Raw genomic sequence first — 27,898 nt, 5'->3', positions numbered from 1 at the left:
AATTAAGCAGTTTGTAAGAGACAAACTTGAGTAAATAAATAGATTTGAACTTTTTAGCGAAGTTAAACATTTTGTAAAACAAACATCTCTTGTTCCTCTTGTGCAGTTTCTTTAGTGTTCAAAGTTATTAATTGTGGGCTAAAGAGGTTTCAGAATTATTTGTTTCATGAAATAATACTCAAATTCCAACTTGATAAATTTAGGCTTTGAATACCTCCTGGAAACTGGCAGCGAGTCGGTTTGGGAAAAAACACTATTGGTCGAAGGGGGTGAGCATTTGTTTACTTGGGTAATTGGTAACCTTAAGTTCCAGACAGTTGACCTACCACAGTTGAAAGGAAATTTGGAGTTTAGCTGTCTAAAAATATATCTGATTGGTTAAAAAGAGGCTGAGAAACTTAGAATATTTGTTAAGTGTTTTTGAACATGTTTAGCATAGTATGGGATTTTGTGCACACAACCACACAACAGAGACCGTTAACAAACTACATAGCGCCCTCTGTTGGCGTTCAAGCACTTCTGAAAACGGACCCCCCCCCCCAAACCCAATTATTAGTCAATCTTCTCAGAAAGCTTGGTAGACTGATTTAGATAAATAACCCAAATTAATATGTTCAGGTTCTCTATATTTCCCCTTCTGCAAGTAATAATGCATAATAAATAAAAAATAATCAAGTCATAAACAAAATTCAAGGGCAATTGTAACAATTAACTGTCTTTCTCAATTTCTTTTTACAAAATATTATTTGGGTGTGTCCAAAACAAATACAACACGTGTGTTGTTTGGACGTGTGTGAAAGTTGTGTTGTGCGCATGCGTTCTAGCCCCTCCATCTCGCTTGCAAGTGGATTTTGACGCTGTCAAAACAAACGTTTTGCTCCGGAAAAGTGCTATTTTGGCAGGCAGGTAAGAGTTTGTTTTATACGTAGAGCTAAGTTTCTTGTACAATATATGTTTCTGATTTCGTGGGTTAGTTTAGAGTGTGTATATTTATTGTAAAAATGGGCAAATTTGGTTAATAAAATTACCAATCACTTTTGAAGGTGTTGGTTGGGTGCGTGCGGAACCGGGAGCCACACACTGCGTGAGTCATGGGGGCCAGGGGACCGATATACGGCAGTGCTGATGCCGGGTTTGGTGGTTTTGAGGACCCAGGCAAAATGACTTACGTCAACTCTAAGATATGAAAATGTGCCGTGTATACAGTCGTTTGACCAGTTCGGGATCACTTTTTGAATTCACATTGTTTTTTGTTGCAATCTCTTTGATATCTGAAACAAATTTTTTTAGCAGTTTACCTAAACATGTCATAAAACTCACCAAGTATTCACTGACAAAAAAAGATTAGTTCTTTTGAAGAGGCTTTGAGAAAAGTATCGTCACCTGTTTGACCAGTTCAGGATCAGTTGAATCTATTCTGAATCAGTAGAGTGCCCTTCATTGCAAACCCATACTCCCATTCATAGAACTGTCTCTCAAGGACACGAAACTTCAGAGGTGTGTTGGCATGGACTTGGACTTCATTTCTTTAGTGAATGTCATGCAAGTGTCCTCAATAGCAGCGCAAAAACCCGGCGACAAAACCTCAAAACAACAGCAAAGGCAAATGAAAAAGTGAAGCGAACCTAAAAAGCATTATTGACCCCTCCAAGTTTAATTTTCTCACAAAATAAAAAATCTACAAGAATTTGTTGAAGTAACGTTTCTCAAAATCAACTAAACAAACTTTCTACTGCAGTAGTATGATTTTACCATACTTAGTAAGTTAGTGCGGCACCATTTGACGCAATGAGATGTTGAGTGATCCCAAACTGGTCAAGGGTAAGTTGCCCCCCTAAAGAAGATTTTGGGATCTTCGTCACCTCAAAAAAACAAGATGACTGCACAGTATTTACAGGAATGTTTTTTTACACATTCTTATCATTTTACATAAATATTTTTTGCCCCGGCACTCCAATTCTAAAGGTAAGAAGTTTTAACAGTGTTTTTCAACCAACATTTTTAAACAAAAAAATGATAAATTTCGCAGACAACCTTCAGGAAAACAGCCATAATTTATTTGCTGATGATATTTGGCACCTTATTTTGGGTTTGTTGGTTTAATGGGTGTTAATCTTCACATTTATCAACAGAAGTTGGTAATAATGAGAAGTGATATAATTATTTGGTTATTGCAAAGTTGAAGTGATCCCGAACTGGTCAATGATCCCGAACTGGTCAAATGACTGTACTAGTTATCTTAGATTCAAAGCCTAATTTAAATAATGGAGGGATGTTTCTGAAACGCAATGCATTGTGGGAAGGAATATGGGGCGGTTTCTATGCAGTTTCTATGACTCGCGCACGCAATGCCTATACCTTTGTTGTGTGGGTTCAAACCTTGTAGTTATAATAGTCCATCTGCTGTTCAATTTAACTTATTAAGAACGTTATTACAGAATTGGTAAGAAAATAAAATCGCCGTGAAGATCACAGATCAAACTTACATGGTCTAATGATGATAGTAGAAATGATGATGATAGTAGAAAACGTCCCTTGAAATATTTCTGTCTGAAATGTCATATTTGATGGGAAATAAATAATTTTACTTTGCTTTTGGAGTTTATCGCTCAGTGAGCGTTTTATTCATGTTTTTGTTTGCATCAATGTTTATTCAAAATGTGTATACGGTTTTTCACTATTTTCTCGTGACCCAGATGGCCGATTGATCTCAAACTTCTACAGGTTTGTTCATAGTCATACAGTAGGTCCTATGACACTCAGTTAAACAAAAAGGTTTACAATTTACAGATAAATTTAATTGGCAAATGGTGATGGATTTTTAGTCTAATAATAATAATATAAGTAGACCTTAAATTTATTTACATCAATATCGACGCCATGCCTACAGTATCAATCAAACAGACGATGTATCAAAAAGGCAATTTCCTCTAGCTATGCCTTTTCCTTTGCTTACGGTTAGCAGCGCTATGAAATAGAAATAGCACAGTAAGCACAAAATTGGCCGCTAAGCAGCTCGAAATTGGGCCCTGGTCATTGCCTCGGAGCACTTGCTTAAATGCTCAGTAGAAACTTACAACTTCCTCATAGGGTTCTTCCTTCATCATGCCTTGGTGCCCTTGACCTTACAAAAACAATGCATACAGCAGGCCTGGTGTAACCATGGAAAACATTGTTCTATAACTGTTGCCCATGACAACCAATCTATACCCATCTACATAGCAACAACATATTCTTGGTACATGTAGGCCTTCTAATCATACTTCATGGTCAGGCACAATTATTAAATTATAAGTTTGTGATATCTAGGACCCATTGTAAAACACCAATAGTTTTTACAAAAACTTGCATAAAATGGTATAAATGTTAATGTTCACATTACTTGCATGTAGGTTAATGTTCTTTGCAGAAATTTCCAATTAATAGTCCTTTAAAGCGCAACTTTGAGGCGTGGGAGCAAATACAGGAAGTAAACTGTTGATTAAAGGCAGTGGACACTATTTGGTAATTACTCAAAATAATTATTAGCATAAAATCTTACTTGGTAATTTTCCACGAATTTAATTTTGAGACCTCAGATTTAGAATTTGAGTTCTCGAAATCAAGCATCTGAAAGCACACAACTTCAGGTGACAAGAGTGTTTTTTCTTTCATTATTATTTCGCAACTTTGATAACCGATTGAGCTCATAAAATCAAATTTTCATAGGTTTGTTATTTTATGCACCTAGGGATATGTTGAGATACACCAAGTGAGAAGACTGGTCTTTGACAATAACCAATAGTGTCCTGTGTCTTTATAATGCGCAAATTCAAGGAGAGTGAGCAAATACAGGAAATGAACATGTTGGTTAAGTGTCTGGCCTTGGTTTAGTTTCTAGTGTTGCTATGGGAGGGGTTAATGTTTACTACCAATCATCTGTTTAGAGAGGGAAATGATGGTACGTGATTGTAGTATTTTTAACCACATCCTTGATGAGTCTGCAATTTAGGCAAAAAAAAAAAAACTTGCTTCCTTTTTAGAGGCTGCCTCCTTTTAAAACAAAAAAGAGCTTACTTTTTAACGATTTCAGAGGAAAGTGACAAATATTTTGAAAAATAGCCCGGCCGGTCAAAATCTTCTTTGTGAAGCCAGCCTTCCTTTTTTTTTAAAGGAACACGTTGCCTTGGATCGGACGAGTTGGTCAAAACAAAAGCGTTTGTAACCGTTTTTTATAAAATGCATATGGTTGGAAAGATGTTTTAAAAGTAGAATACAATGATCCACACAAGTTTGCCTCGAAATTGCGTGGTTTTCCTTCTACTGTGCGAACTAACATGGTCGGCCATTTATGGGAGTCAAAATTTTGACCCCCATAAATGGCCGACGTGTTAGTCGACGAGGTAAAAGGAAAACCACGCAATTTCGAGGCATGTTTGTGTGAACCATTGTATTCTACTTTTACAACATCTTTCTACCCATATGCATTTTATAAAAAACGGTTACAAACGCTTTTCAAAGACCAACTCGACCGATCCAAGGCAACGTGTTCCTTTAAGGTAGGAGGCTATTAACGTGATTGGCCTTATTTGGGAGAAGGATTTAGGTTGGTCAAAAAGAGCTCAGTTTCCGGTGTCAAACGACTTAATCATTTCCACAGAAACAGCAAAGTATTTTATTTCAATCCAATCCAAACCAAGTATATTTTGTTTTGTTCTGACTTATTTCCTAGTCAGTAACATTGTATGACGTGAAACTATATCATGGGGATGTATTTGTGACTGTTAATTTAACCGTTTATTTATCATTTATCATTGTCACTCCGTGAAAATGTCAGTAAAATATTTGTTATTAGTTTACCAAACGTGTACCTTCCTTTTAACATTGTTTAACATGTTTAATGTAAATTATGTCAGCCCCGGGATATGGGTCAGTCGTTTGGTAGTCAGGACACAGTCAAGCAGTTCCATATGGCTCAACATGTAGGCCTACATGTACAGATCGTCTAGCGTGCTGACTCAGTGAGGGGAGTTTGGGTGGTTTACTCTCTTTAACGGTTACCACTTCAGGCCTGGGCCAAGTTTAATAGAGCTGCTTAAAGCACAGAATACTAACAAATTCCTGCTTAGCAGAAACGGACAGGATACCAGTCACAGATTGTGTGTTTTTGATGCTGTCCCTAAAAAGGGTAGTTTGGCTGGTAACCATACATGCATATTTAATCACATGTCTTTCTGTCAAAATGAAATACATTTGTACAACTTGTCCGTCTTGGAAGTTAGGCGTTATGCAAAACTGAAAATAGGACAAAAACTTCAATCATACTGTCACAATGAATTACATTTCAAATGTAGCACCTAGTTGTACATACATGTTACCAGTAAAAATGTACAACTTGTCCGTCTCTTTTCCCCTCTTGGAAGTAAGGCGTCATACAAACCTGAAAATAGGACAAATCGCTATTGATTGCACACAGCTGTTCAATCACTACGTAACTTTCAATGGCTGCTGAGCCTTGTTGCCTGGTAGAAATGAGTCAGGGACCCATGAGTTAAAGGCATGTTAACGTGCATCACATCTGGAGGCGTTTGAGTTTCTTCGGCATATATTGCGTTTGCATACATTTATTCCATAAAATAAAAACACAAGATTAGTAAAGGCCTTGTCACAAAACTACTACTAGCACATGAGTAATTTTTTCAAAAATGTCTTGCGATCAACAAACAAAATATCAGAACATTGAAATGTGAGTGCCTTTTCTTCAGGGAGATTGCCTGGAACGGGTCGCCTGTAAATTGCCTCATGTGACATGACCCTTAGAGGCATGTTAACGTGCATTACATCTGGAGATGTTTGAGTTTCTTCAACATATTGCGTTCGCATTCATTATCTTTTTTACATATTTTGTTATGGTTGTGATGCCAAGGACTCTCAGGAAAGCAAACTTACACAATGTAAAGGGCTTGGGTACTTTTTGTACGGACACAAAACAAAATGTCCTCGGATTTACAATAAACTTTCACGGTTTGTTTAATGATGGTAGAAAGCTTCCCTTAAAATATTACTTGCTAAGGTGCTGTAGTTGCTTTCATTTTATTTTCTACATATTTTTGTTCTGGTTGTGAAGCCCTGAAGACTCTCAGGAAAGCAAACTTAAAGGGCTTGGGTACTTTTTGTACGGACACAAAACAAAATGTCCTCGGATTTACAATAAACTTTCACGGTTTGTATAATGATGGTAGAAAGCTTCCCTTAAAATATTACTTGCTAAGGTGCGTAGCTGCATTCATTTTATTTTCTACATATTTTGTTCTGGTTGTGAAGCCCAGAAGACTCTCAGGAAAGCGAACTTCAAAGGGTTTAAGTACTCTTCGTAGGACACAAAACACAATGTCCACAGATTTACATTTAACTTTCTTGGTTTGAAAATAATGTTGGTAGAAAGCTTCCCATTACTCACTGAGGGGCTGTAGCTTTTGAAACATGAGTAAAAACAATCTTTTCACACGAGATTCAATTTCACAACCATGCTAAAACTAAAGCAAGGGACCCTTGCTAAACTACTGCCGTGTGAAAGGGGTTTTAGACCCCTGGGTTATCCTCTGCTTAACCCCTTTACAGACCCCATTCCCCCCTCCTCACCACGCACACTCAAAAAGTCAAAATTTCTCAAACTGAGGACCATTTCCCAGATGCAATAAAAAACCATGTTGAGGTGTACATGAGGTGGACGCAAAACTACATTTTATGCCTCTATTCGGTTGGGGTAAATTTCTCTGTACACACCCTTAGCAAACAGTGCACTTTTTTAGTGTCCACCAAATCTCAAAAAGGCTCATATATGATAACTCATCTAGAGATTTACTTTTACTGGGATTGTTAACAAAAAAAGTCCCCCCCAACAAAAAAAAAAATAAATAAAAATAATAATAATAAAATAAAATAAAATAAAAAATCAATCGCTTTAACTGTTGTATGTCTAAAGTGAAAGTGTTGGCCGCGGGAGAACAACAAAGCTCTGAATCAGCAGCCTTGGCCTACTTGCATTGTTAATAATAAATGACACTCCGCTTTTAGCCTGGGACTGTATTACACTAGACTTGTGCACAAACACTGTCTGTCTTTGGGTGTAGGTTTACTGGAGACGTATCTTGTATCAACATAAACATAAAGCGGCATTTTGCTTTAAAGGGTTTGGGTACTTTTATTAGGACTCACAAAGCACAATGTCCACAGATTTGTAATAATCTTTAGTAGAAAACTTCCCTTAAAATATATTTTGCTGAGGTGCTGTGTTACACAAAGTACCTAAAACCTTTTAAAGGGAAGGTATACGTTTGGTAATCAATTTTCAAATATTGGGAAACTTGTGAGTAGGCTTGGGCAACTAGTGCAACATCAACCTCAGAAATATTTAAATAATATGGCGAAAGACAGAACGAACTTTCAGGGATGGTATTCACAATGGCAATAACAGCTTTTGGTTAGAAGTCTATCAGTCGGCTTTTGATAAGGATTTTGAGAAACATTTCAGTTTCACAGTATTATAGTGGTTACAGAAAAAGATAATTGTTTTCCCCGACATCATTATCGATCATTGGTGACAGAGAACTACTTAATACGCTGAACGCTAGACAGTTTGTTTGGAATTGCGCGCGCACAGTTGCTCAATTCAGAGGACCATGGTTGCTATGACAGCCGTGTCCGCTTGGTTATTATGCTTGCTCTGGCGATGTTCTGTAGCAATAGCGTCTCCCCCAAAAATTACCAAACGCTGGATAGTTTTGTTTAGATTTGCACAGTTTGTTAATTTCAGGGGACAATGGTTGCCAGGACAACCGTGTGTGCTTGGCTGTTATTGCAGCTACGACGATTTATCTCATATTTTAGCAGTATGACTCTCCTCTATCTCTTCTTATCAAATATTTTTGTGAGAAATTACTTCTTTCTCAAAAACTACATTACTTCAGAGGGAGTTTATTCTCACAACGTTTTATACGATCAACAGCTCTCCATTGCTCGTTACCAAACAAGTTTTTATGCTAACAATTATTTTGAGTCATTACCAAACAGTCAGGACCCTTTAAGTATTTTTAAGGCTCAATCGGAAATGACCATGTTTGTACATGCATCATCAGATCTTTCTCTGCTTTATTATTCACAAAATATTGCAGTTGATTGCTTTACCACCAGGGCAGCATGATGGAAGAGTCATAATCAATCTGTATTCAAAGTCAAAGGGCTCACTATATTATGGGTTTGGTTTTTCAATCATGAACGGACTTATGTCTCAACTGGCCTACTTGAACAGCGAGTCTCCCTTTTTTTGGGTGCTGGCTTATTTAGGTTCACACTCGTACTATATGAATAGGTTTTCAATTTCAATGTTTATCCCTCAACTGGCCTGTTTGAACAGCGAGTCCGTCTTTTCGCGTGTGCTGCCTTAGAATATATATACTATTTTGGTTCACATCTTGAAAGATTCTCACTCATACTATTTAGGGTTTCGAGTTCTTCAATTTCTCTGATCATCTTCTCAACTGACCTGTTTGAACAGCAAGCCTCCCTTTTCCTGGTGCTGCCTTAGAATATAGTACTTTTGATTCACATCTTGAAAGATTCACACTCATAGGCCTACTACAAGTTAGGGTGTGGTCATCAACTTCTCTGTTTATCCATGGAAGTAGAAATAGATTTATCCCCTCAACTGGCCTGTTTGAACAGCGAGCCTCCTTTTTTCGGGTGCTGCCTTAGAATATATTAATTTTGGCTCACATCTTGAAAGATTCACACTCATAGGCCTACTACAAGTTAGGGTGTGGTCATCAACTGCTCTGTTTATCCATGGAAGCAGAAATAGATTTATCCCCTCAACTGGCCTGTTTGAACAGCGAGCCTCCCTTTTCCCGGTGCTGGCTTAGAATTATATATAAAAAAAAAAAAATTATCTTGAAAGGTTTGCATTTGATTTCACTTTGTCTAGAGGCAATAATGTCAGTTGGATATGTGTACATTGTACATGATGTATATTTATTCGGCATACAATTACACAACAGCCAGAGAGGCCGTGGGTCTCTGTTGCATTTGGTTTGGCACTCGACACCTTATTGGTAATTGTCAAAGACCAAAGTATTCTCTCGTGGTATACATTATCCCAACATGCATAAAATAACAAACCTGTGAACATTAATTTTGGACTCAATTGGTCATTGAAGTTGCACGAAAATAACGACAGAAAAACACCCTTAATAAATTATAGATACTATATACTTGTTAATTGGCAAAGACCAGTCGTCTCACTTGGTGTCTCTCGGCATATATAAATGCACAAAATAACAAATCTGTGAAAATTTCAACTCAATTGGTCATCGAACGTGCAAGAGAATAATGAAAGAAAAGACACCCTTGTTGCACAAAATGTGTGTACTTTCAGGTGCGCGCAGGCGGCCATTTTCTAAGTTGACAAAACAGGCATTACTTAGCGTGTGTTTGTGCGGCTATTCTGTAAGCTAAAAAAACAGCATCGCGTAGCGTTCAATAAACACAAACTCAAACATGTGTTTCATATTCAACGCGCGTACAGAATGGCGCGCGCGTGTCTCCTTGCGGTCCCATCACGTTTGTGCAAGAAGCATCACCAGTGTGCCCTCTAGTTCTTACTCTATAATGGTAATAAACAACATGCTAATGTGTGTAAATTAAGCTTGGGCGATATCAAATTATTTTATTCACGATATATCGCCGACAATATATCACGATATTCGATATAATCTCGATTAATGAAATTTGACATCATCAGTCTTAAAACTCCAAGTGAAAGTTGTAGAGAGACAGTCATAGCATAAGAGAGATGTTCTAATGACCTATTCTACTGGTTTTACTCCAAACCTATGGGGTGCAAGATGTCTCAGCTAGCAAACACATCGCGATATTTCATCAATATATCGATATATCGCAATTATCGCGATATATCACGATATATCGCGATATATCGTGATATATCGTTATTTCGATTAAAACCAAATCCATCCGATATCGAAATCGTTTCCAAATTAATATCGCGATATTCTATAATATCGTGATATCGCCCAAGCTTAGTGTAAATCCTTGACTTGGGCTGATATTGGGGTTTGGATTGATCTATAGTGGAATGGGTTATTTGTGTAGGAATCAAGGCGGGTTACCCATGAGGGACCAGCAATGTAAGAAATGCAGGTCTCAGTCATTCATTCATTTAGTTCACAGAGAAAGGAGCTTTGGTACAATGCACAATAGTAACTTGGTATGTTTAGTGTTGTTTTCCTACTGCTGAAAGTGTACCACCACTATATATAGCTGATCTGGTTTAAGGGTATACTGTACTTTCATGACTGATCTGGGCTCAAATTCAAGGGGAAGTCCACAAGATTTATAATTTAGGTTACAATATTTACTGGATCAGCATTTATTTTACTGAGACCAGAATGTAATGAGAGAGGACTTCAAAGTTCAAGCCTGGAATTTCAATCTCATGCCCTGGTCTTGGCGGTGGTGCCCCTTAAAATGTTTCCCATAGACTTTAAAGGAACACGTTGCCTTAACTCGGTCGAGTTGGTCTTTGAAAAGCGTTTGTAACTGTTATAAAAAATGCATGGTTAGAAAGATGTTTTAAAAGTAGAATACCATGATCCACACACATTTGCCTTGAAATTGCATGGTTATCCTTTTACTTTGCGAACTAACACGGTTGGCCATTTATGGTTGACTCCCATAAAATATGGCCGGCCGTGTTTGTCGACGAGGTAAAAGGAAAACCACGCAATTTCGAGTGATACATGTGTGGATCATTATACTTTTAAAACATCTTTCTAACCATGCATTTTATAACAAACAGTTACAAACGCTTTTCAAAGACCAACTCAACCGATCCAAGGCAACCAAACTCTTCCTTTTAAACCCTAAATCATGACATGTGTTCACTATAAATCCGTAATTCTCGGTGTCGAGAATTGAGAATTGTTTCAATGTTTTCTCAAAAAGTAAAGCATTTCATGGAATAATATTTCAAGAGAAGTCTTAAATTACCATTACCTTCTTTAAACCCTGTAAGTTATTTGTAAATCTGTGAACTTTTTTTTTCTGTACCGAAAGTGTATAATGGCTTTAACACGAATCTCATGTTTCTCAAATTGCTTTATACCATTGGTAGCTGCTGTACTTTCGAAGCCCCTTTCCAAATAAGTTTTTATTGCCAAGTTGATTTTAAGAGGGATTACCAAACGTTTCCTTTTAAACCCTAAACCATCCGCGCTTAGTACCATACTTCAAAGAGCAAATAATCCTGTCAAAATGGGCCGATAAAAACTTGTTTCCAAGGCTCTAGTTTTAATTATGACCTAGAAAAGTTTTACTACAGGAAAACAAACAACGAAACCACTGAATTGAACCGCACCCTTTCAACGCCCACTCATTCGCCTCTGACCCCAAAGCCACCCACAAACCCATTCACTGCACCCACTGGATCGCATCCTTGGGCTATGGGTACTATGTGACCTGGTTTAAGTTATGGACTGATCCATTTCATGTAAGAGGGGTGTTTGTTAATGTTTATCCTGTTACCTTTAGTCTGGTCTGGTTTGGTTTCTGATGTTTTCGTCCTTGGAAAAATTTGTTAATTAAAAAAACTCCTGAAAAGCTGTTAAGGCCTGTATGCCTCATTTTTGAAAGGGCCAGGGCATCAAGATGGTTTGGTCTGGCACCCTATGAGGAAATTGTAAATTTCTATTGTTTTCAAGGGCACCAAGACAATTACCTTCTTTGCCTCCATGAAGTATCTGGCCTGGCTGTTAGAGCCTACACACTGTGTAAATGTTTTGTAGGTCAACCCATGTAGCCTACCTGACAAATTTTTCCCACTTTTTGCCAAGGGCCAAATATACCTGATGTAGTACCCAAAATAATAACACTGACAGCAATTCCTGATGAATGATATGGATTGATTCATTTATAAATATGAGGGGTGAGGGGGAATAAAAATATGACATAATCACGTTGTTAAATTCATGTTTTAATAGAAAATTGATTTTGAATGAGAGCTTAAATCAAACATGTCAAATCTTATTAAATTCCAATCCATTTCCAATACACCAACCTATCTTTAATTAACGACAATAAAATATCGCCCCCTCCAATTTAATAACTCCCCTGATAATTATGTGGGCTAGCCCACGCTTGTCAGAGGTCACATTTCTGGGATGGGCTGATGCATCAAGCATACATAGGGCAATAACAGAAGCTAGTAGTGTGTGTATATAATTGAGCAGCCAGAAGCGTGTTATGTTACTCTCTGGATATACAGCCAACCAAGCAACACATCTTTCTCTTATCGAGGCATTTTCGGAGGACCTTCAAACTTGAACCCAGTTGTGCTTTTTATTCTCACAGGATTTGAGAACAGCCAAAATTATCTTTAAACCATACAGGTATGTACGTGAGAATTTAATGTTTACTATTTTCTTATGGTTACACTAACTTTCTTGTTTTAAAACTCTATTGATAGAAGTCCAGAGCAGCCTTGATACGCTAAATGGAGGCGATTGCTTCTATAGGCATCAAGACAATTAGAGGAAAACTATTTTTATCTGAAAGCTTAGATTTTTATGAACTCACAAGCATAAAAAGTGCCAGTTTAATTCTTTTTTTTTCTTTTTTTTACTTTTGGAGTTTCAACTGTACAGCATTTTATGGGCACCAAGGCAATGACCATGCAATCGCCGAAGTGGCTAATCACACGGCAGCATAGTAACTAGGGACCTTTGCTTAATTGCTCTCATGTGAAAGGGGATTTTAGCATGGTTGTAAAATGTTGAAAGAGTTTTTGCAAGAGAACTTTGACTTTAGACAAATATTGTTCTTTCACATGATGAGGTACACTTTGTAAAATTTTACAACCATGCTACAATTCAGCAAGGTACCTTTGCTTAATTGCTATCATGTGAAAGGGGCTTTCGTTGCCTCTTGTTAGCATGCACTCCTCTTAATTATCATTTTGTAATATTGTATCCTTTGATGCTGTACCCAATAACACATATTATGTGAATTATCTCATCATACTGTTCACAATCAGCGGTTGAGCAACCAACTGTAACAGAAGATGGAGCACTGTGTGCATTAAAGGCACTGGACACGTTTTGTAATTGTCAATATACCAAATAATATTAAAACCTGTGGAAATTTGAACTCAATTGGTCGTCGAAGTTGCAAGAGAATAATGGAAGAAAAAACACCCTTGTTGCACAAGTTGTGTGGTTTCAGATGCTTGAATCTGAGACCTAGACCTCAGCTGAAGTCTCGAATTCAATTCAAATATTCTAGTGAGAAAATACTTTTTTTCTCAAAAACTCTGGTACTTTAGCATGTTTAGAGGGAGCCATTTCCCACAAAGCATTAAACTACCAACAGCTCTCTGTTGCTTGTTACCAAGTAAGCTTTTATGCTAATAATTTTAGTTATTACCAAACGTGTCCAGTGCCTTTAAATACACTGGACACAAAATCCCTTAATACAGCCACGGGATGAGAGTAACTGTCATGACAACTTTCACTTGTGGCTGTCAAGAGACCTTTTTCATCAGTGCTTCACTCACCACAGTAGTTTGGCAATGAAAAATGTATAAAACCAACCTTGATAGTTAAAAAACACATGAGGGACTCCAAATGCCCAGTGGACTAGTGGAGTGAGTCTATTAATTTCAGCATCATTGCTCCCAGTGTTATCAAGCGAGTCCGCAGTACGTATATTACAATGTATAGTGTTTTCCCAAACACATTTTTTTTAATACTGTGTATGTAGTGTTGGCTGCTCTTAGAACTATGAGGTTCGTTCTGCTATCATCTAGCAGAACAAACCTCATACATGTACATGTAGTTCTTGGAGTAATACTTACAGATGTAGAAAATACAGAATTTCAATTATTTGGCCATCCATAAAGTCAATGGGTGAGAAGATTTGAATATTTTTATAAATAAATGAGACGTTTTCTTTGTCTTATTTATGTGGTACAATGTATATGAAGCAATTGTTTTTGCAGTCAAGTAGGCTCCCCCCCCCAAGGTTTCACTTAAATATCGAAATAGTTTTTATTCAATTTGTAGGCTGTTTGTAAAAAAAACTATTGTCTGATTTACAACTTCATAGACAGTTCAACCATAGAGAAAGGACAATTCTCTATGGTTCAACTGAGTTAATAACCCCCTCAAATTCCAATCAATTATTCCTCCCTCATGCAGTTATTTAATCAATGTAGTTGTTGACATCTTTGTTTGGACTGAACCATTCAATAAAAAGGGGTGCTCTATAGAGTGGGTGTGGCGATTTGTGCTTGACCACTCAGTCTGACTATTGTTGAGGCTTTATTGGGGTCAGGGGTGAGTGACCATAATAAAGGCCAGCAATTCAGGGATGGCTGACCTTAGTAAAGACTGGCAATTCTGTAGTAATAATCAGGGATACACTCAGAAGTGTTCTTTTCCTCTGGCTGATGGATGGCTTTCAACATCCTATAGAGAGTCGTAAAAAAGTAGAAATAATTGGCAATTTGTCTTTTTAGATTTGTACTGACTGCACCAGGGCTCGAACTTTACACTGGGTGTTTTAAAGCCATTGGACCCTTTCGGTTCAGAAAAAAAATAAAAGTTCACAGATTTACAAATAACTTACAGGGTTTACAGAAGGCAATGGTGAAAGACTTCTCTTGAAATATTATCCCATGAAATGCTTTACTTTTTGAGAAAACAGCAAAACAATATAAATTCTCGTTAACGAGAATTACGGATTTATTTTAAACACATGTCATGACAAGGGTGGGGTTTTCCGTTGTTTTCTCCCGACTCCGATGACCGATTGAGCCTAAATTTTCACAGTTTTGTTATTTGTTATAGAAGTTGTGGTACACAAAGTGTGGGCCTTGGACAACACTGTTTAACGAAAGGGTCCAATGGCTTTTATGTAGGTTGAGTAAAAAAAAAAAAACATGCAACCTGTAAATGATTAATAGGCCCTACTGAGCGATCATTTTTAAACCGTGTAACCAGCACTTGCTAAGTTCTGACTTGCAGTATTTGAATTTCTGATGTATCAAGTGACATGTTATGGTTTTTAAATCTCATTTTAAAATTGGGAAAGTAAAGTAAAATCCATTCTGCCCCCAATAAGGAAACTGGCGTGGCCATGGTGAATGCTAAACATTTTTTTATTTTTTTATTTCTACTTTGCCATTTAAATCTAATTTGAGTCCCCTGACTCATGCAAACTGTCATAAAATTTATCAGTAATTAACCATGAAAAACAAAAAGTGACTACAATTGCGATTTTATACAAATCTGATTTCTTAACTAGTGGATGAGATTGGGAACTTCATGGTATGACTGTCGATAATGTCAAGTGGGTACCCCAGGTACTGCTAGACCTGTGTTGGTAGTGGAACAACAAAACTACCTGTAATCCTTACAGATTGATCATGTTTGTAAATAACAAGGTACAACTCTGTTCACAGAAATGTGTGTCGAACAAACAAAAGATGAGATTATTGTCTGGCTAGCTGTCAAGTGCATACATGTACGTCATTATGAAATTATTATTAGCACTATAATATGTAGGCCTACTGGTAGATAAGTGATTTAAAACCACAATGTACACATTCTACAGAGGCAATTGCCTCCATGCCCCCTGGTCATTGTCTTGGTGCCCAGTAGAAACTGATGAAGTGCTCCAGTAGAAACCGATTGAGCCAATAAAGGCGATTGCCTCCATGTCCCTCCATGCCTCCAATTGCCTTGGTGCCCCTGAAGTGCTCCAGTTGAAACTGATACTCCACAGAGCCAATAAAGGCGATTGCCTCCATGTCCCTGGTCATTGCCTTGGTGCCCCTGAAGTATTCCAGTAGAAACTGATACTCCACAGAGCCAACAAAGGCAATTGCCTTCATGCCCTGGTGCCCTTGAAATGCTATTAGAAGTTTATCCTTAAATGATGCTCTTTTAAGGAAAACATGACTTAGTGTCATTGCCCTTTAAAAGAACCAAAACGAATTGTCACAATTTTTCTACAGAAACAGTATTACTGGTATGACCTGAGAGCGTGCAGAAAGTGATGTGCATTTCATAATATCCTGCATGATTGATTGCAACCTGCTGTGCCAGTTTTTTCAATAGAGTCACAGTAGTGGGTAATGTTCCGGAACGGCAATCTGCACATAATGTATAGGGGCAATCAATCTTTTTTTTACCAAGTGGGCCAAGATAACACATGTAGGCCTGCTGTGTGAATGTACAGTACAATGTAACTCACCCAACATTGTGTATCAAGTATTTTACAACAGAATATGCTGCCAAACAATTCCATCTGGTGTAACTTGATGGGTGTGGTACGTGAATGACACAACCCACTGTTAGCATGATACCAATCTTCAAGGGAAGGTACACGTTTGGTAATTACTCAAAACAAATGTTAACTTAAAAACTGACTTGGTAACGAGCATTGGAGAGCTAATAGATGTTAAATTTGCATCGGGGATAAAGAATATTAATTTTTGGTTTTTACCCATAAACCGATGTGGTGAGCTGGAGAGCTGGATTGTTAGTACAAAACATTGTGAGAAACGGCTCACTCTGAAGTTGCATAGATTTTGAGAAAGAGGTAATTTCTCAATAAAATAATAAAAGACTTCTAGCTAGAAGTCTTTTGTTCCTATCTGAAACACACAAATTTGTCCAACAAGGGTGTTTTTTCTTTCATCATTTTCTCGCAACTTCGATGAACAATTTAACTCAAATTTTCACAGGCTTGTTATTTTATGCTTATGTTGGGATACACCAAGGGAGAAGACTGGTCTTTGACAATTACCAAAGGTGTACCTTCCCTGATAGAGTCCAATGATTTTGAAGGGCACTGGGCCCAATGGGAGACTTTGAAAGCTCTGCCACTAGAGGGCAGCAGACCTACCAGGTAAGGGTGCACAACTTCTATAGCAAACAATTGTAAATGCTAAAAGTTCAAAAATACTCAAAAAATATTTAAAAGTCTCTCAGCCTCTTGAAAAATTAAATCAGATACATTGTCGTACAACTAAACTTCAGATTTCTTCTCAATTTTTGGTAGGTTATTTGCCAATTGTTAGAAGAATCACTCCGAAAAACTCATGCACACCGCTTGTTATCGTTGGGGAACTCGTATCCAGTGCGTCCTGTTCCAGAACAGTTTGGTTTATGCTGGCAATGTGTTATGAAAAACAAAATACAGTTTGGCTAAATCTAAATACAAAATCACAAACACGCAAAACACAAGGTATTTGCTGTAAGTGACCGTCACTCATGCTTCTCCTATTCCTAAGTTGTTGACATCACCTGGTGAAGAGCGCCCTCTCTTGGTGTTGGCAGATAGTCTAAAGTTTCCCATTGGTAGTTACTCAAAATAATTGGTAGCAAAAACTTACTTGGTAACAAGCAATGGAGAGCTGTTGTAGTATAAAACATTGTGAGAAACAGCTCCCTCTGAAGTAAATTAGTTTCCACTAAAATATTTGAATTTGATTTTGAGAAATCATTATTAGATTTTGAGGTCCCGAAATCAAGCATCTGAAAGCACACAACTTCGTGTGACAAGGGTTTTTTTTTTTTCCATTATTATCTCGCAACTTCGACAACCAATTGAGTTCAAATTTTTCAGGTTTGTTATTTTGTGCATATATGTTGAGATACACCAAGTGAGAAGACTGGTCTAGGGTCCAGAAAATCCACATTGCAAAAAAATGAAATAATAAATAAACCAAAAGGACAAGACCTCTAGAGTGAGCTAACTAAAATGTAAATTTTCTGTTTCATTTTCTTTGCAGGTTTCTTTTGTCACTCATACTCGCCCCAAGACCCTGAACTGAATTCACCATGGCCGTCGAGGGATGTGGAAAATGTGTGAAATACCTCGTATTTCTCTTCAACCTTTTGTTCTTTGTAAGTATGCTTACCAGAATAAGGTTACCAGCCAAAATTGCAGTCCATGTGAACATTTTGTGTGACTGGTATCCTGCTAGTTTTGATAAGCAGAGCTAAGTTAATTCATTTTGATTTTTACCCATATACACAGATGTTTGTTAGCACTGTATACTCAGTACTTTTATCCGAGTTCTGTGAAAAAATCACAGGCGTATTATTCGGGTTGGATTCAACCCATGACCCTTACAATGCTAGAGCAGTGTCATTTGAGATTGCCCGATAGCTAGAGGCAGTTCGAATTCCATGTTTTAGTCGGGGGTACTGCAAACGACTGAGTATACAATGCTATTTTGATTTCAATTTGTTCTTTACAGAACATCAATTGAACAGTTAAAGACACAAGTCAAATTGCATTTGTTTTCCAATGCTTTTTTATAAGTTTAATATTAGTTATGCCTGTTGGTGTATTGAGCGTTAATTTGTTTGCTCTTTGGTTGTGTTTGTAATGCGCATTTAATAGTTCTTTCAGATCTGAAGTGCACTTTGTAAGAATTAGCTATTGTTAAAATTGATCGATCAATCAGTCAATCAATCAATCAATCAATCAATCAGTCAATCAATCAATCAATCTTGCACCGTATCCCGCAGGACGTTGGCTCCACCAATTTTTCTTGCACTCTTGCCCATGTGCTCTTCGATATTTCAGGTAGAAGGTGCTACTTTTTCCAGTTAATGTTTCAAGTAGAATGCATTTTGGGAGTCTTGTTTTTCATTCTCACTATGTGGCCAAACCAGGGAAGTTATTAAAAGTTATTATTATAAAGTTAAGCTAATTATATTCATTATTATTATTATAATTATTGTGTCTTCTTCCCAACAGATCTCAGGCTGCGCCATTCTGGCCCTCGGTATCGTTCTCCACGTTCGTGAAGGCGGTTACGCAACGCTTCTCCCCACCCTCCCGTTCCTGAACGCAGCCAACATCTGCATCGCGGCCGGCCTCATCGTCATGTTTGTCGCCTTCTTGGGATGCTGCGGAGCGATCAAAGAGAATGCCTGCATGCTGCTCCTGGTAAGCACGCATCCTTCGGCTGAGAAGTTTGAGTGTTTTTAATAAACCAATAATAATAATAACTCTTAAAGGGTCTTTGTACTTTTTGTAGGACCTAAAACACAATGTCCACAGATTTACATTTAACTCGCACAGTTTGAAGATAATGATTGTAGAAAACTTCCCTTCAAGACACTGGACACCATTGGTAATTGTCAAAGACCATTGTTTTATCAACCTCTCCCCATTACTTGTTACCAAGTAAGGTTTTTTTCTGTTGTGAATCTTAGGATAACTTTTACAGGATTTTTATATTTTACACGGTTTGTACTGTTGTGATTGATTGCTTTTTATATAGTCTGTATATTTGTACTTTTATTGTTTTAATGATCACATTTGTGGATCTTTTTTTTTTTCCATTTTGTGATTTTACTTTTTGTGGTTTAATCAGAATGTTTTTCTAATTGTTTTTGTAAAGCCTGTTGGAGCATTTTTACAATGGATTTGGCGCTATTTACATGATGTAAACGTGTTTTATTTTTTATTATTTACTATTTTTTCTCCCATCAGTTCTTCTGTTTTCTGCTGCTGATCTTCGTTCTGGAGATCGTCGCCGGTGTCGTTGGCTTCATCTACAAGGCACAGGTGGAGAAGGCAGTGACTGACGATTTGATCAAGGGGCTGAAGGGTTACGGAGAAGAAGGTCAAGACGGACTCACAAGTGCTTGGGACCGCCTGCAATCCGATGTATGGTTTGCGTTTATAGGATTTCTCAGTCAATTTTGGCAAATGAGCAGTCAATTTCATTCTTATGCGTTCAAAGCTGTTTTGCCTCTCCAGTTGTTACTGCGTTTCAAATTCAGAATTCGGTTATTCAATTTTGTTTTAATTCGAGTCAAATTCCTGTAGCACTCTGTTCAATTTAGAGTATCGTCATTTTTTTTCGTGACACACACTCCTCAAGAAGCGTCTGAGAATTTGAATGCTGCTTTGATAAATTGTTCAATTGAATGATTACTTTGTTAAATCGAATGACGCAACATTACATTTTACTAATCTTAAAACGAAATTGAATGACCCTTTTCAGTAGCATTTGATTTTGCGCGAAATAGAATAGCTTGGTGGTTAAATTGGCTGCTCAGTTGCCAAAATTTACCGAGAAAACCTATATTAATTAAAGCCCTCACTCATTTAGAAAGTCACATCCCTTTAAAGACACTGGACACTATTGGTAATTGTCAACGACCAGTCTTCTCACTTGGTGTATCTCAACATTATATGCATAAAATAACAAACCTGTGAAAATTTGAGCTCAATTGGTCGTCGAAGTTGCGAGATAATAATAAAAGAAAAGACACGCTTGTCACACAAAGTTGTGTGCTTTCATGTGCTTGATTATGAGACCTCAAATTCTAATTCTGAGGTCTCGAAATCAAATTTGTGGAAAATTACTTTTTTCTCAAAAACTATGTTACTTCAGAGGGAGCTGTTTCTCACAATGTTTTATACTATCAACCTCTCCCCATCACTCGTTACATAGTGAGGTTTCATGCTAATAATTATTTTGAGTAATTACCAATAGTGTCCACTGCCTTTAAAGCCCTCGCATCCCTTTAACAAGGATTTTATTTAAGTCCGATGTTAACTGGAAATACTTTGTTCGTTTTTGTAAGATTGCAACGATGAAAAGATATATATATATTAAAAAATTAAATTAAAATATTTTACAACTAAGATCAAATTTTTTAGGAGACTTCTCAGTTCTGTAAAGGACTGTCCTGCTTATTAACTACTACCTGGGCACAAGGTAGAAAATCGACAGGGACTACTACTTCAGCTTATAGTGGATCGTTATTAACTGCACTACTGCGGAGCAAGTTCTTAAATGATCTAAACGTTTTGACTAGCTTGGTCATTTCTTGTCATCTCCTGAATAAAAAAACAAAAAAAAGTATGGAAATAAATTATAATTTGATTGAATTATATTATTAGTTGTCATTTGCTTTTTTTATATTTAGCTGATGTGCTGTGGCGTTAACGGCTCTTCAGACTGGGGTCAAAGCTCCCCAATGTTCACTGGAGACCAGACTCCCGATTCCTGTTGTGAGACGCAAGTAGACGGCTGTGGTAAAAAAGCAACAGCCAAGAAATACATGGACGTAAGTTTTTTTTTTTTTACGTGCAAGTCGTCAGACACAAAAGACCTGAAGACGGTTTTGACTATCATCATCATTAGTTTCAAGTTTTCAGGCATGCAACTCTTCTGCGTTTCAGTGGAATTCCGTTTTTTTTTTTTTTTTTTTTAACGTGAAAAAAACAAAAAAACAAAAACTATTTTATTTTTATTTTTAGCCTAATATATGCCTGGCAACAACAGTGTACAACTACAATCATGTAAAATAAGCCTAGTACATGCTAACAGTGCACCTTAGAGCATAATAAACCTCAACATTTTCTAGGCTACCATTGTGGGTATCATGTCCCATGGCGTTTCGGCTGCCTCGCTCCGCACTTGCGTTGTGCCTTTGAAAATGTTCCTCTTTTTTTTTTCAACGGGCAGTTGCATGCCTGAGTTTTATGTAAATCTGTGATCTTCATCATTTTTGCTTACCAATTCTGTAATGTTCCTGTAACGATGATGTTTTTTCTTTCTTCTAACCAGGGTTGCAAGAAAACACTCATCACCAATCTGGAAGATCGCATTTATTACATTGCAGCAGGTGGCATCGCCATTGGGGTGTTCCAGGTAAACAAAAAACCCTCCCTACCCTTTTGACCGAGCAAAGTAGCCTTTTTTTACGCGCAAGTACTGGGCCCAATTTTATGGCTCTGCTTACCGCCGAATTTTGCGCTTCTGATGCGCCAAATTTCTGCGCTGGATGAATAAACGTAGAAAGCCTAGTAACGTGGAGTAGGCACGCACATAAGCCAAAATTCCCGCTAACCAGTGAAATTAGCTTGAGGTTTCAAGCAAAGAATTCCCTGCTTCCCTATTTCATGGCTCTGTTTACAGCCAAATTCGGCGCTCTCGATCACCATTCTACGCTTGCACGGCACGGAATTTCTGCACTTGCTGTAACCTCTTTTTAGCATCTTTGTGCTTTTGATGTCAAGTCTAGTTCAAAAGCAAGGCCTAGTTTAATGACTGAAAAGAAGTAAATGTATTTAATTTCATAGTGGCTGATGAATTAAAAAAGCCCGACGCAAATTTGTATATTTATTGAGCCTTCGACAAATACTCGGGTCATTAACGCTTTTTTTTCTCTTTCTTTTTCTCCTCCGCAGATTCTCGGCATGATCTTCTCGATGGTTCTGTACACTGGGATTAAGCGTGGCAGCTACGCATAAAAAAGTAGCACAGTTACACTTTTGCAGGATGGGTCCGTAACCAGACGTGTATTGTTTGAAAATCATTATGTTGAAAAATGCTAATCGCACTGTGTTGAGTACCAAGTTAAAAGAAATAACAAAAATGTGTTCAGATATTTTATCAGGTAAGCAGTTTAATTTTGTGCTAAGCGTGATTTTTTATTGCAGCATATTTTTGGAATTTCTTTGTCTGTACTTACGGGAATCTATTGGGGAAAAAGTTTTTAACTTGTACCTCGTGATAGGCTTTCTTAACATTATCATGTAAAGTATTCAAACACCATCTACATGTTGATTGTCAATGGATGTCTGGTTTCGGACCCTCTCTCGTTTTTGCTATTCACACATAATATGCATGACAGAATCAAAGTGCATTATAGGTAATCCTGATCCAACAATTCTTTGGGTGGAAGGTCAGCGAACGGACTATCTCAGAGCATTAGTTGGGGAAAAAATTCAGTCCAGTAAAAGTTTTTAACTTGTAAATTTTGTTTTTTCAATTTTTATACTGAAATCGTGTCACAGTACTTTTTTAGGTTATGCAAGCAAACATAAGTCATGCACTCAGAGACTTTTCGGTCTGAATTGTTGGATCACGGATTAGATTTGTTAGTTTGAGATGTGAGTTTGTAGGTTTTAGCTGTTTGTCCGTTTTAACTGGATCAGGTTATGGTAGGCCTATGCTTGTATTTATAATGTGCGCTTTTTAAGAAATCTTATCTTCATCAGGGATTTTATTCAACCAGTACTCACTTTGCCCCCTCCTGTATTTAGTAACAAATCTGTATACTGGACTGCAGTATTCATGAGTAATTGCAGAGGTCCATAAACGGATCCTTGAGGCACAACATAGTGTTTGTACAATAACAACACACATGGTCCATACAGGTCCATATCCAAGGCCGTACCTTAGTCAATATCACTGGTCAATATACAGCAGCAGATTTCACGAAACACTAGGATTTATCCTATCTCGAGTAAGGATTGGTAACTCATCCTAACTTTATAGGATGGGTTCAATGCGTCCTCACGTGTATGGATATGAAACTTAACTCGTCCAAAGTCCTAAGATTAATCCTAACTTAGGACGATTGGGTTCAATGCGTCCTAGTGTCTATTGATATGGAACTTAACTCGTCCCAAGTCGTAAGATTAATCCTAAGCTAGGAAGAGTTTGGTGAAATCCACGGCAGATCCCTCAGCGACCAAATGAAAGTACAGATAGGCTTAGAAATAGTTAGGGAGATTTATTTATTGATGAGCAAGTAGCAGTTCTGACCCCAAAGTTCAAAGTTGAAGTATGGAGCACGGACAGGACAAATAAAAATTAATTTTTCGGTACACCAAAAGCGATTTTCCTTGGTAGGGGATTGTATATTGTTTTTCCCAATTTATAAATCATTGCAAGCTTTTTTTAAATATTTTTTTTTTTTTGCTTAAGATGCATAATTTATTCAGAATTATGCATAATTTATTATGCAGTGCTGTCAGGATTGTGCATATATTTGCATACATTATGTGTTGATGTACATATAAGAAGTAGCCACGTGGGTGAAGTAGATTCATTGTTTGACAATTATGCACTGTGTATTTGTTAGCTGAATATTTTATGCACTCATTTGAATATTACTCTACTTTTACTCTATTATTGTGTTTTGAAAACAAAATTTAAAACAGAACTAGTCAAAAACCAACGGCCTTGGTTTTTCTTGAAATGGCTGCCTAGTGAATATTCACCCTTTTATAATTTCTTCTTAAATAGAGTTTTAAATGTCTTTATGCAGTTATTTTTTACACCAAAGGTGTTTATTATGTATCGCAGTTCTAAGGACAGTTTAATATTTACACTCTTATCAAACCTGATATGCATTTTGTATTTTGTGTTATATAACAGAAAGTTTTTAGATGTATACCGGCACTTTAAAACATTAAGCACTATTATTTACTTGCACTAGTTGGGAGGGAGATTTTGGCTGAACTGTTTTGTGTTTTATATAACATCGATACACATGCCCCACAGAACACATACTGTTCACATGGAACTGCTAAGCACAGAAAATATCCGCTAAGCGAAAAAGGGTACCGGTACTACCAGTTAATTTTGCCGTGGCATTTCTTTTGTATGTTACTGGTTCCTGTTGACTTTCCGCTTTGCAGGTTTGTTAATATTCTAACAAAATTTGTTTTTTTAAGCAGCACTGTGACTGTTGGTGTGGTTTCGTTAATGAGGGTAGTTTGATTAACATGTTAATTAGTTCAGCCTGAAACAAAACCATATAAAACTATGCCATCTCTCTCCCACACTATTTTAAACATTAATCTGAAATATGTACCCCTCCCCCGTTCTGAAATTGTATTGACTGAAGTAAACCAAACTGAATTGTACTGGATAGGAAGGCCATGAGCCAAATTGGCGGCTGTAGCTGTTGTCATGGCATGAAATTAAGGCTGCCCTTCAGCCGCCAGCCAATTCAGACAAGGACCAAGTTGACAAAGAAAACATCTTGGAACGAAAGTCTAGAAAGAAACAAAAACAGACTATTGTGATGTTCCAGGGATGAGATTGTTCAGACTTTTGGCTGAATTCCGACTTTTTATGTCGGGCTGGTGAAGAAAATCAGACAATATTTTTTTTCCACAAATAAAGAAATCCTACTCATTGGTCTACTTCTATAGTGCTGTGGATACTGTTTCCAAAAGCTCCTTGGAATCTATAACCCCAGGGGTTTCCAAAAGGTAGAAATGGCGTTTCAAAATATCTTTGAATTTGTATCCAAGTTTCAGACTTTTTCGTTAATGACGACTCACCCCTGAATGTTAAATATTCATTATGAAGGCAGGTTTATTTCAAATGTGTTTCTGATTTAATCTTCATGCTCAATGATTTGAATAGTTTAGTGCATAATGCATGAATATTTAAATGATCATGGCTTTGTTGAACACCACGGCTATACTATTTATAATCTAATTTGCATAGTAATTTGCATTATGCATGTATATTCAAAATAGGTCACAACAGAGCGGTTAGAAACTTGAGTTTTAGACGTGTAGTCTCAAATTCCAGTCGTTTTGAAGCAATGAATGCGGACAGTTAAAGCACTTAACACTATGTAGATACACATTGTACACCCAACGACATGAAAAACGAACAACCTAAAAGGTCACAATTTGTTTCAATTTTTTTATGTTGGAGAACCAGAGATATGATTTCAAAACCTATTGTTCTGACGAATGTACTTGAACACAGCCACAAACAATGGTGCACATTTTGTTGAAAATTCACCTAAATGAACAGCATACATTGAGTAACTCAAGCACTTTTTATTCATTATTGACACAGAGATTGTTAATGGGGGACTTTTGGGACGGTTGGTGGCAGCAGACTTACCAGGTAAAATCCATTGTTCTCGGTAATGTGCGCATGCTCAGAATACGTCAACAATGGAAATTTACCTGGTAAGTCTGCTGCCACCTAGCGCCTCAAAGTTTCCCATTGATATAAAAACATTGAGAAAACTGCTGCATCAGTGGTTTTCAAACTGTTCATAAAAATATGGGCACGAACAAAAAGTTTAAGATTTGTGGCTGTGCACATAAACGCATATTGTTTCCTCTTTGTTAAAATGCATTTACCTTACATGCTTGTATCTTACGAGTCTATTTTCGTACTACTAATAATTATGTTTTGTTCACTATATACCTATTTTCATATCTGTTATATTTTTAAAACTTGATGTCTAGTAGTATATTTTCACTATTTCAACCTATTTGTCATTTTGTACTATGTAAAAAAAATGTATTATCTTTTCGTACTTCAAGTACTTATCTCACTTTTATGAAAATCACGTGATGATAAATTTTATTCGGGAAATCTTATGCAAACGAAACTCGGTTACGGTTTGAATATGGAAGAATGACTAGAGCAGGATTTGAACCAGCGTCTTTTTGGATTAACATACGGGTGCTCAACCAACTGAACTATCTATGTGGTCTCCCTATGTTGTCAATATCTTTTTTATCGCATGATCTGCTGTTACGAAAGCAGCACACAACCTCAATATCATTATTCCAGATGATCACACAAAACACAATATTTATTACACAATTCGAAGATATTGATGGTAGAAAGCGTACCTTAAAGAAACTAGTTGCTGAGGTGCTCTAGTTTATGAAAAATTAGTAAACCAATGTCAGGATGATATGTTTCTACATTCTCAATTAATGTTTGTCTCATGTTCAACGAGGCGACAAATGTTTTACTCATTTATCAAAACTATCGCACTCATCAAGTAGTATTTTCAAGTGAAGCTTTGTACCACAACTATCTTCAAACTTTGTAAGTTTAGTGTAAATCTGTGGACATTGTGTTTTGTGTCCTACACAAAAGGTTCACAAACACTTTAACCTAAACTACTCTCTTGAGGTCGTGTCGGTTTGTTGTCGGCCTTGATCCGTCTTTTAGTACTAACAATCTGTAACCATTGTCTTTGGACATCAAGGTGGAAAGTGACTGTTTGAAATTGTAGATTTGTGATAGAAATGAGTATAATAGAAATGTTTTATGGTCATTATGGATAAATAAAGCAAAGTGGTGAAAATCCAATGTCTATTCTATTTATGTTGTTTGTTTGGGTGCGTTTGTATAACAGAGTGGTGTAACAACAAACATAACTTAACGGAACACGTTGCCTTGTATCGGTCGAGTTGGTCTTTGAAAAGCGTTTTGTGACCGTTTATTATAAAATGCATATGGTTAGAAAGATGATGTAAAAGTAGAATACAATGATCTACACAAATATGCCTCGAAATTGCGTGGTTTTCTTTTTACCTAGTCCAATAACACGGCCGGCCATTCATGGGAGTCAAAATTTTGACTCCCATAAATGGCCGACCGTGATAGTTCGCGACGTAAAAAGAAAACCGTGCAATTTTGAGAGATAGTTGTGTGGATCATTATATTCTACTTTTAAAACATCATTCCAACCATATGCATTTCATATCAAACGGTTTAAAACGCTTTTCATAGACCAACTCGTCCGATCCCAAGGCAACGTGTTCCTTTAGTGCCATAATATTGACATAATTACCAAATGACATTGTCCTTGGTCGCAAATTATTGCCACTTTGCCGAAAGTCTCAAATAGTGACTCCGATTTCTCTTACCGTGAGCCCCCCCCCCCCCCCAGTCGCAAATGTCACACATCAACCCTCGAATTGCATTGACCGACTGTGTTCCAAGTCGCACAAATTGATGTAAATTTCGATGTCAAACTTTTGCAACAAAATTTAATATTTGTTTTAATAAAATTACAAAAGGGGCATATAAGCATGATAAGACTTCATGTGCAAAGTCTAGATTATTACAGCATTGGGTGAAATCATGGTGAAACTTATTATTGGTGGTGATACAGATCATTTGTGCCTTTGGAACTTTTTGAGTTCATAATGATCGATAAAAAAAAAACATTTGCATATCTTCTCTATATGACGAGCAACTTGGGTTCGACCACCATAAGTACGAGGTTGCAGACGA

At 37.1% G+C, this 27,898-nt stretch overlaps 1 protein-coding gene across 2 annotated transcripts; it reads left to right on the top strand.

The window, feature by feature from the left end:
• Window positions 1-774: 774 nt before the first annotated feature.
• LOC139953533 (tetraspanin-9-like) lies at window positions 775-26,979 on the top strand. Of its 2 annotated transcripts, none has more exons than XM_071952977.1 (7): window positions 775-906; window positions 17,849-17,963; window positions 18,826-19,017; window positions 19,567-19,743; window positions 21,015-21,155; window positions 21,659-21,742; window positions 22,282-26,979. In XM_071952977.1, the coding sequence occupies exons 2-7, from the start codon at window positions 17,898-17,900 to the stop codon at window positions 22,342-22,344; spliced, it is 723 nt and encodes a 240-aa protein (XP_071809078.1). In that variant the 5' UTR covers window positions 775-906; window positions 17,849-17,897; the 3' UTR covers window positions 22,345-26,979. The 2 variants fall into 2 exon arrangements, with proteins under 2 accessions (XP_071809078.1, XP_071809077.1); XM_071952976.1 differs by lacking the exon at window positions 775-906 and adding an exon at window positions 12,275-12,440.
• The last annotated feature ends 919 nt before the right edge of the window (window positions 26,980-27,898 follow it).

The sequence above is a fragment of the Asterias amurensis genome, chromosome 22, assembly GCF_032118995.1.
Source record: "Asterias amurensis chromosome 22, ASM3211899v1".
Lineage (NCBI taxonomy): Eukaryota > Metazoa > Echinodermata > Asteroidea > Forcipulatida > Asteriidae > Asterias > Asterias amurensis.
This window is presented reverse-complemented; position numbering and strand designations above follow the sequence as displayed.

Coding starts and splice junctions, on each gene's coding strand:
- LOC139953533 (XM_071952977.1), top strand. CDS start 17,898: ATGGCCGTCGAGGGATGTGGAAAATGTGTGAAATACCTCGTATTTCTC. Junction 19,018..19,566: donor ATGCCTGCATGCTGCTCCTG/GTAAGCACGCAT, acceptor TTCTCCCATCAG/TTCTTCTGTTTTCTGCTGCT. Junction 21,156..21,658: donor CAGCCAAGAAATACATGGAC/GTAAGTTTTTTT, acceptor TCTTCTAACCAG/GGTTGCAAGAAAACACTCAT.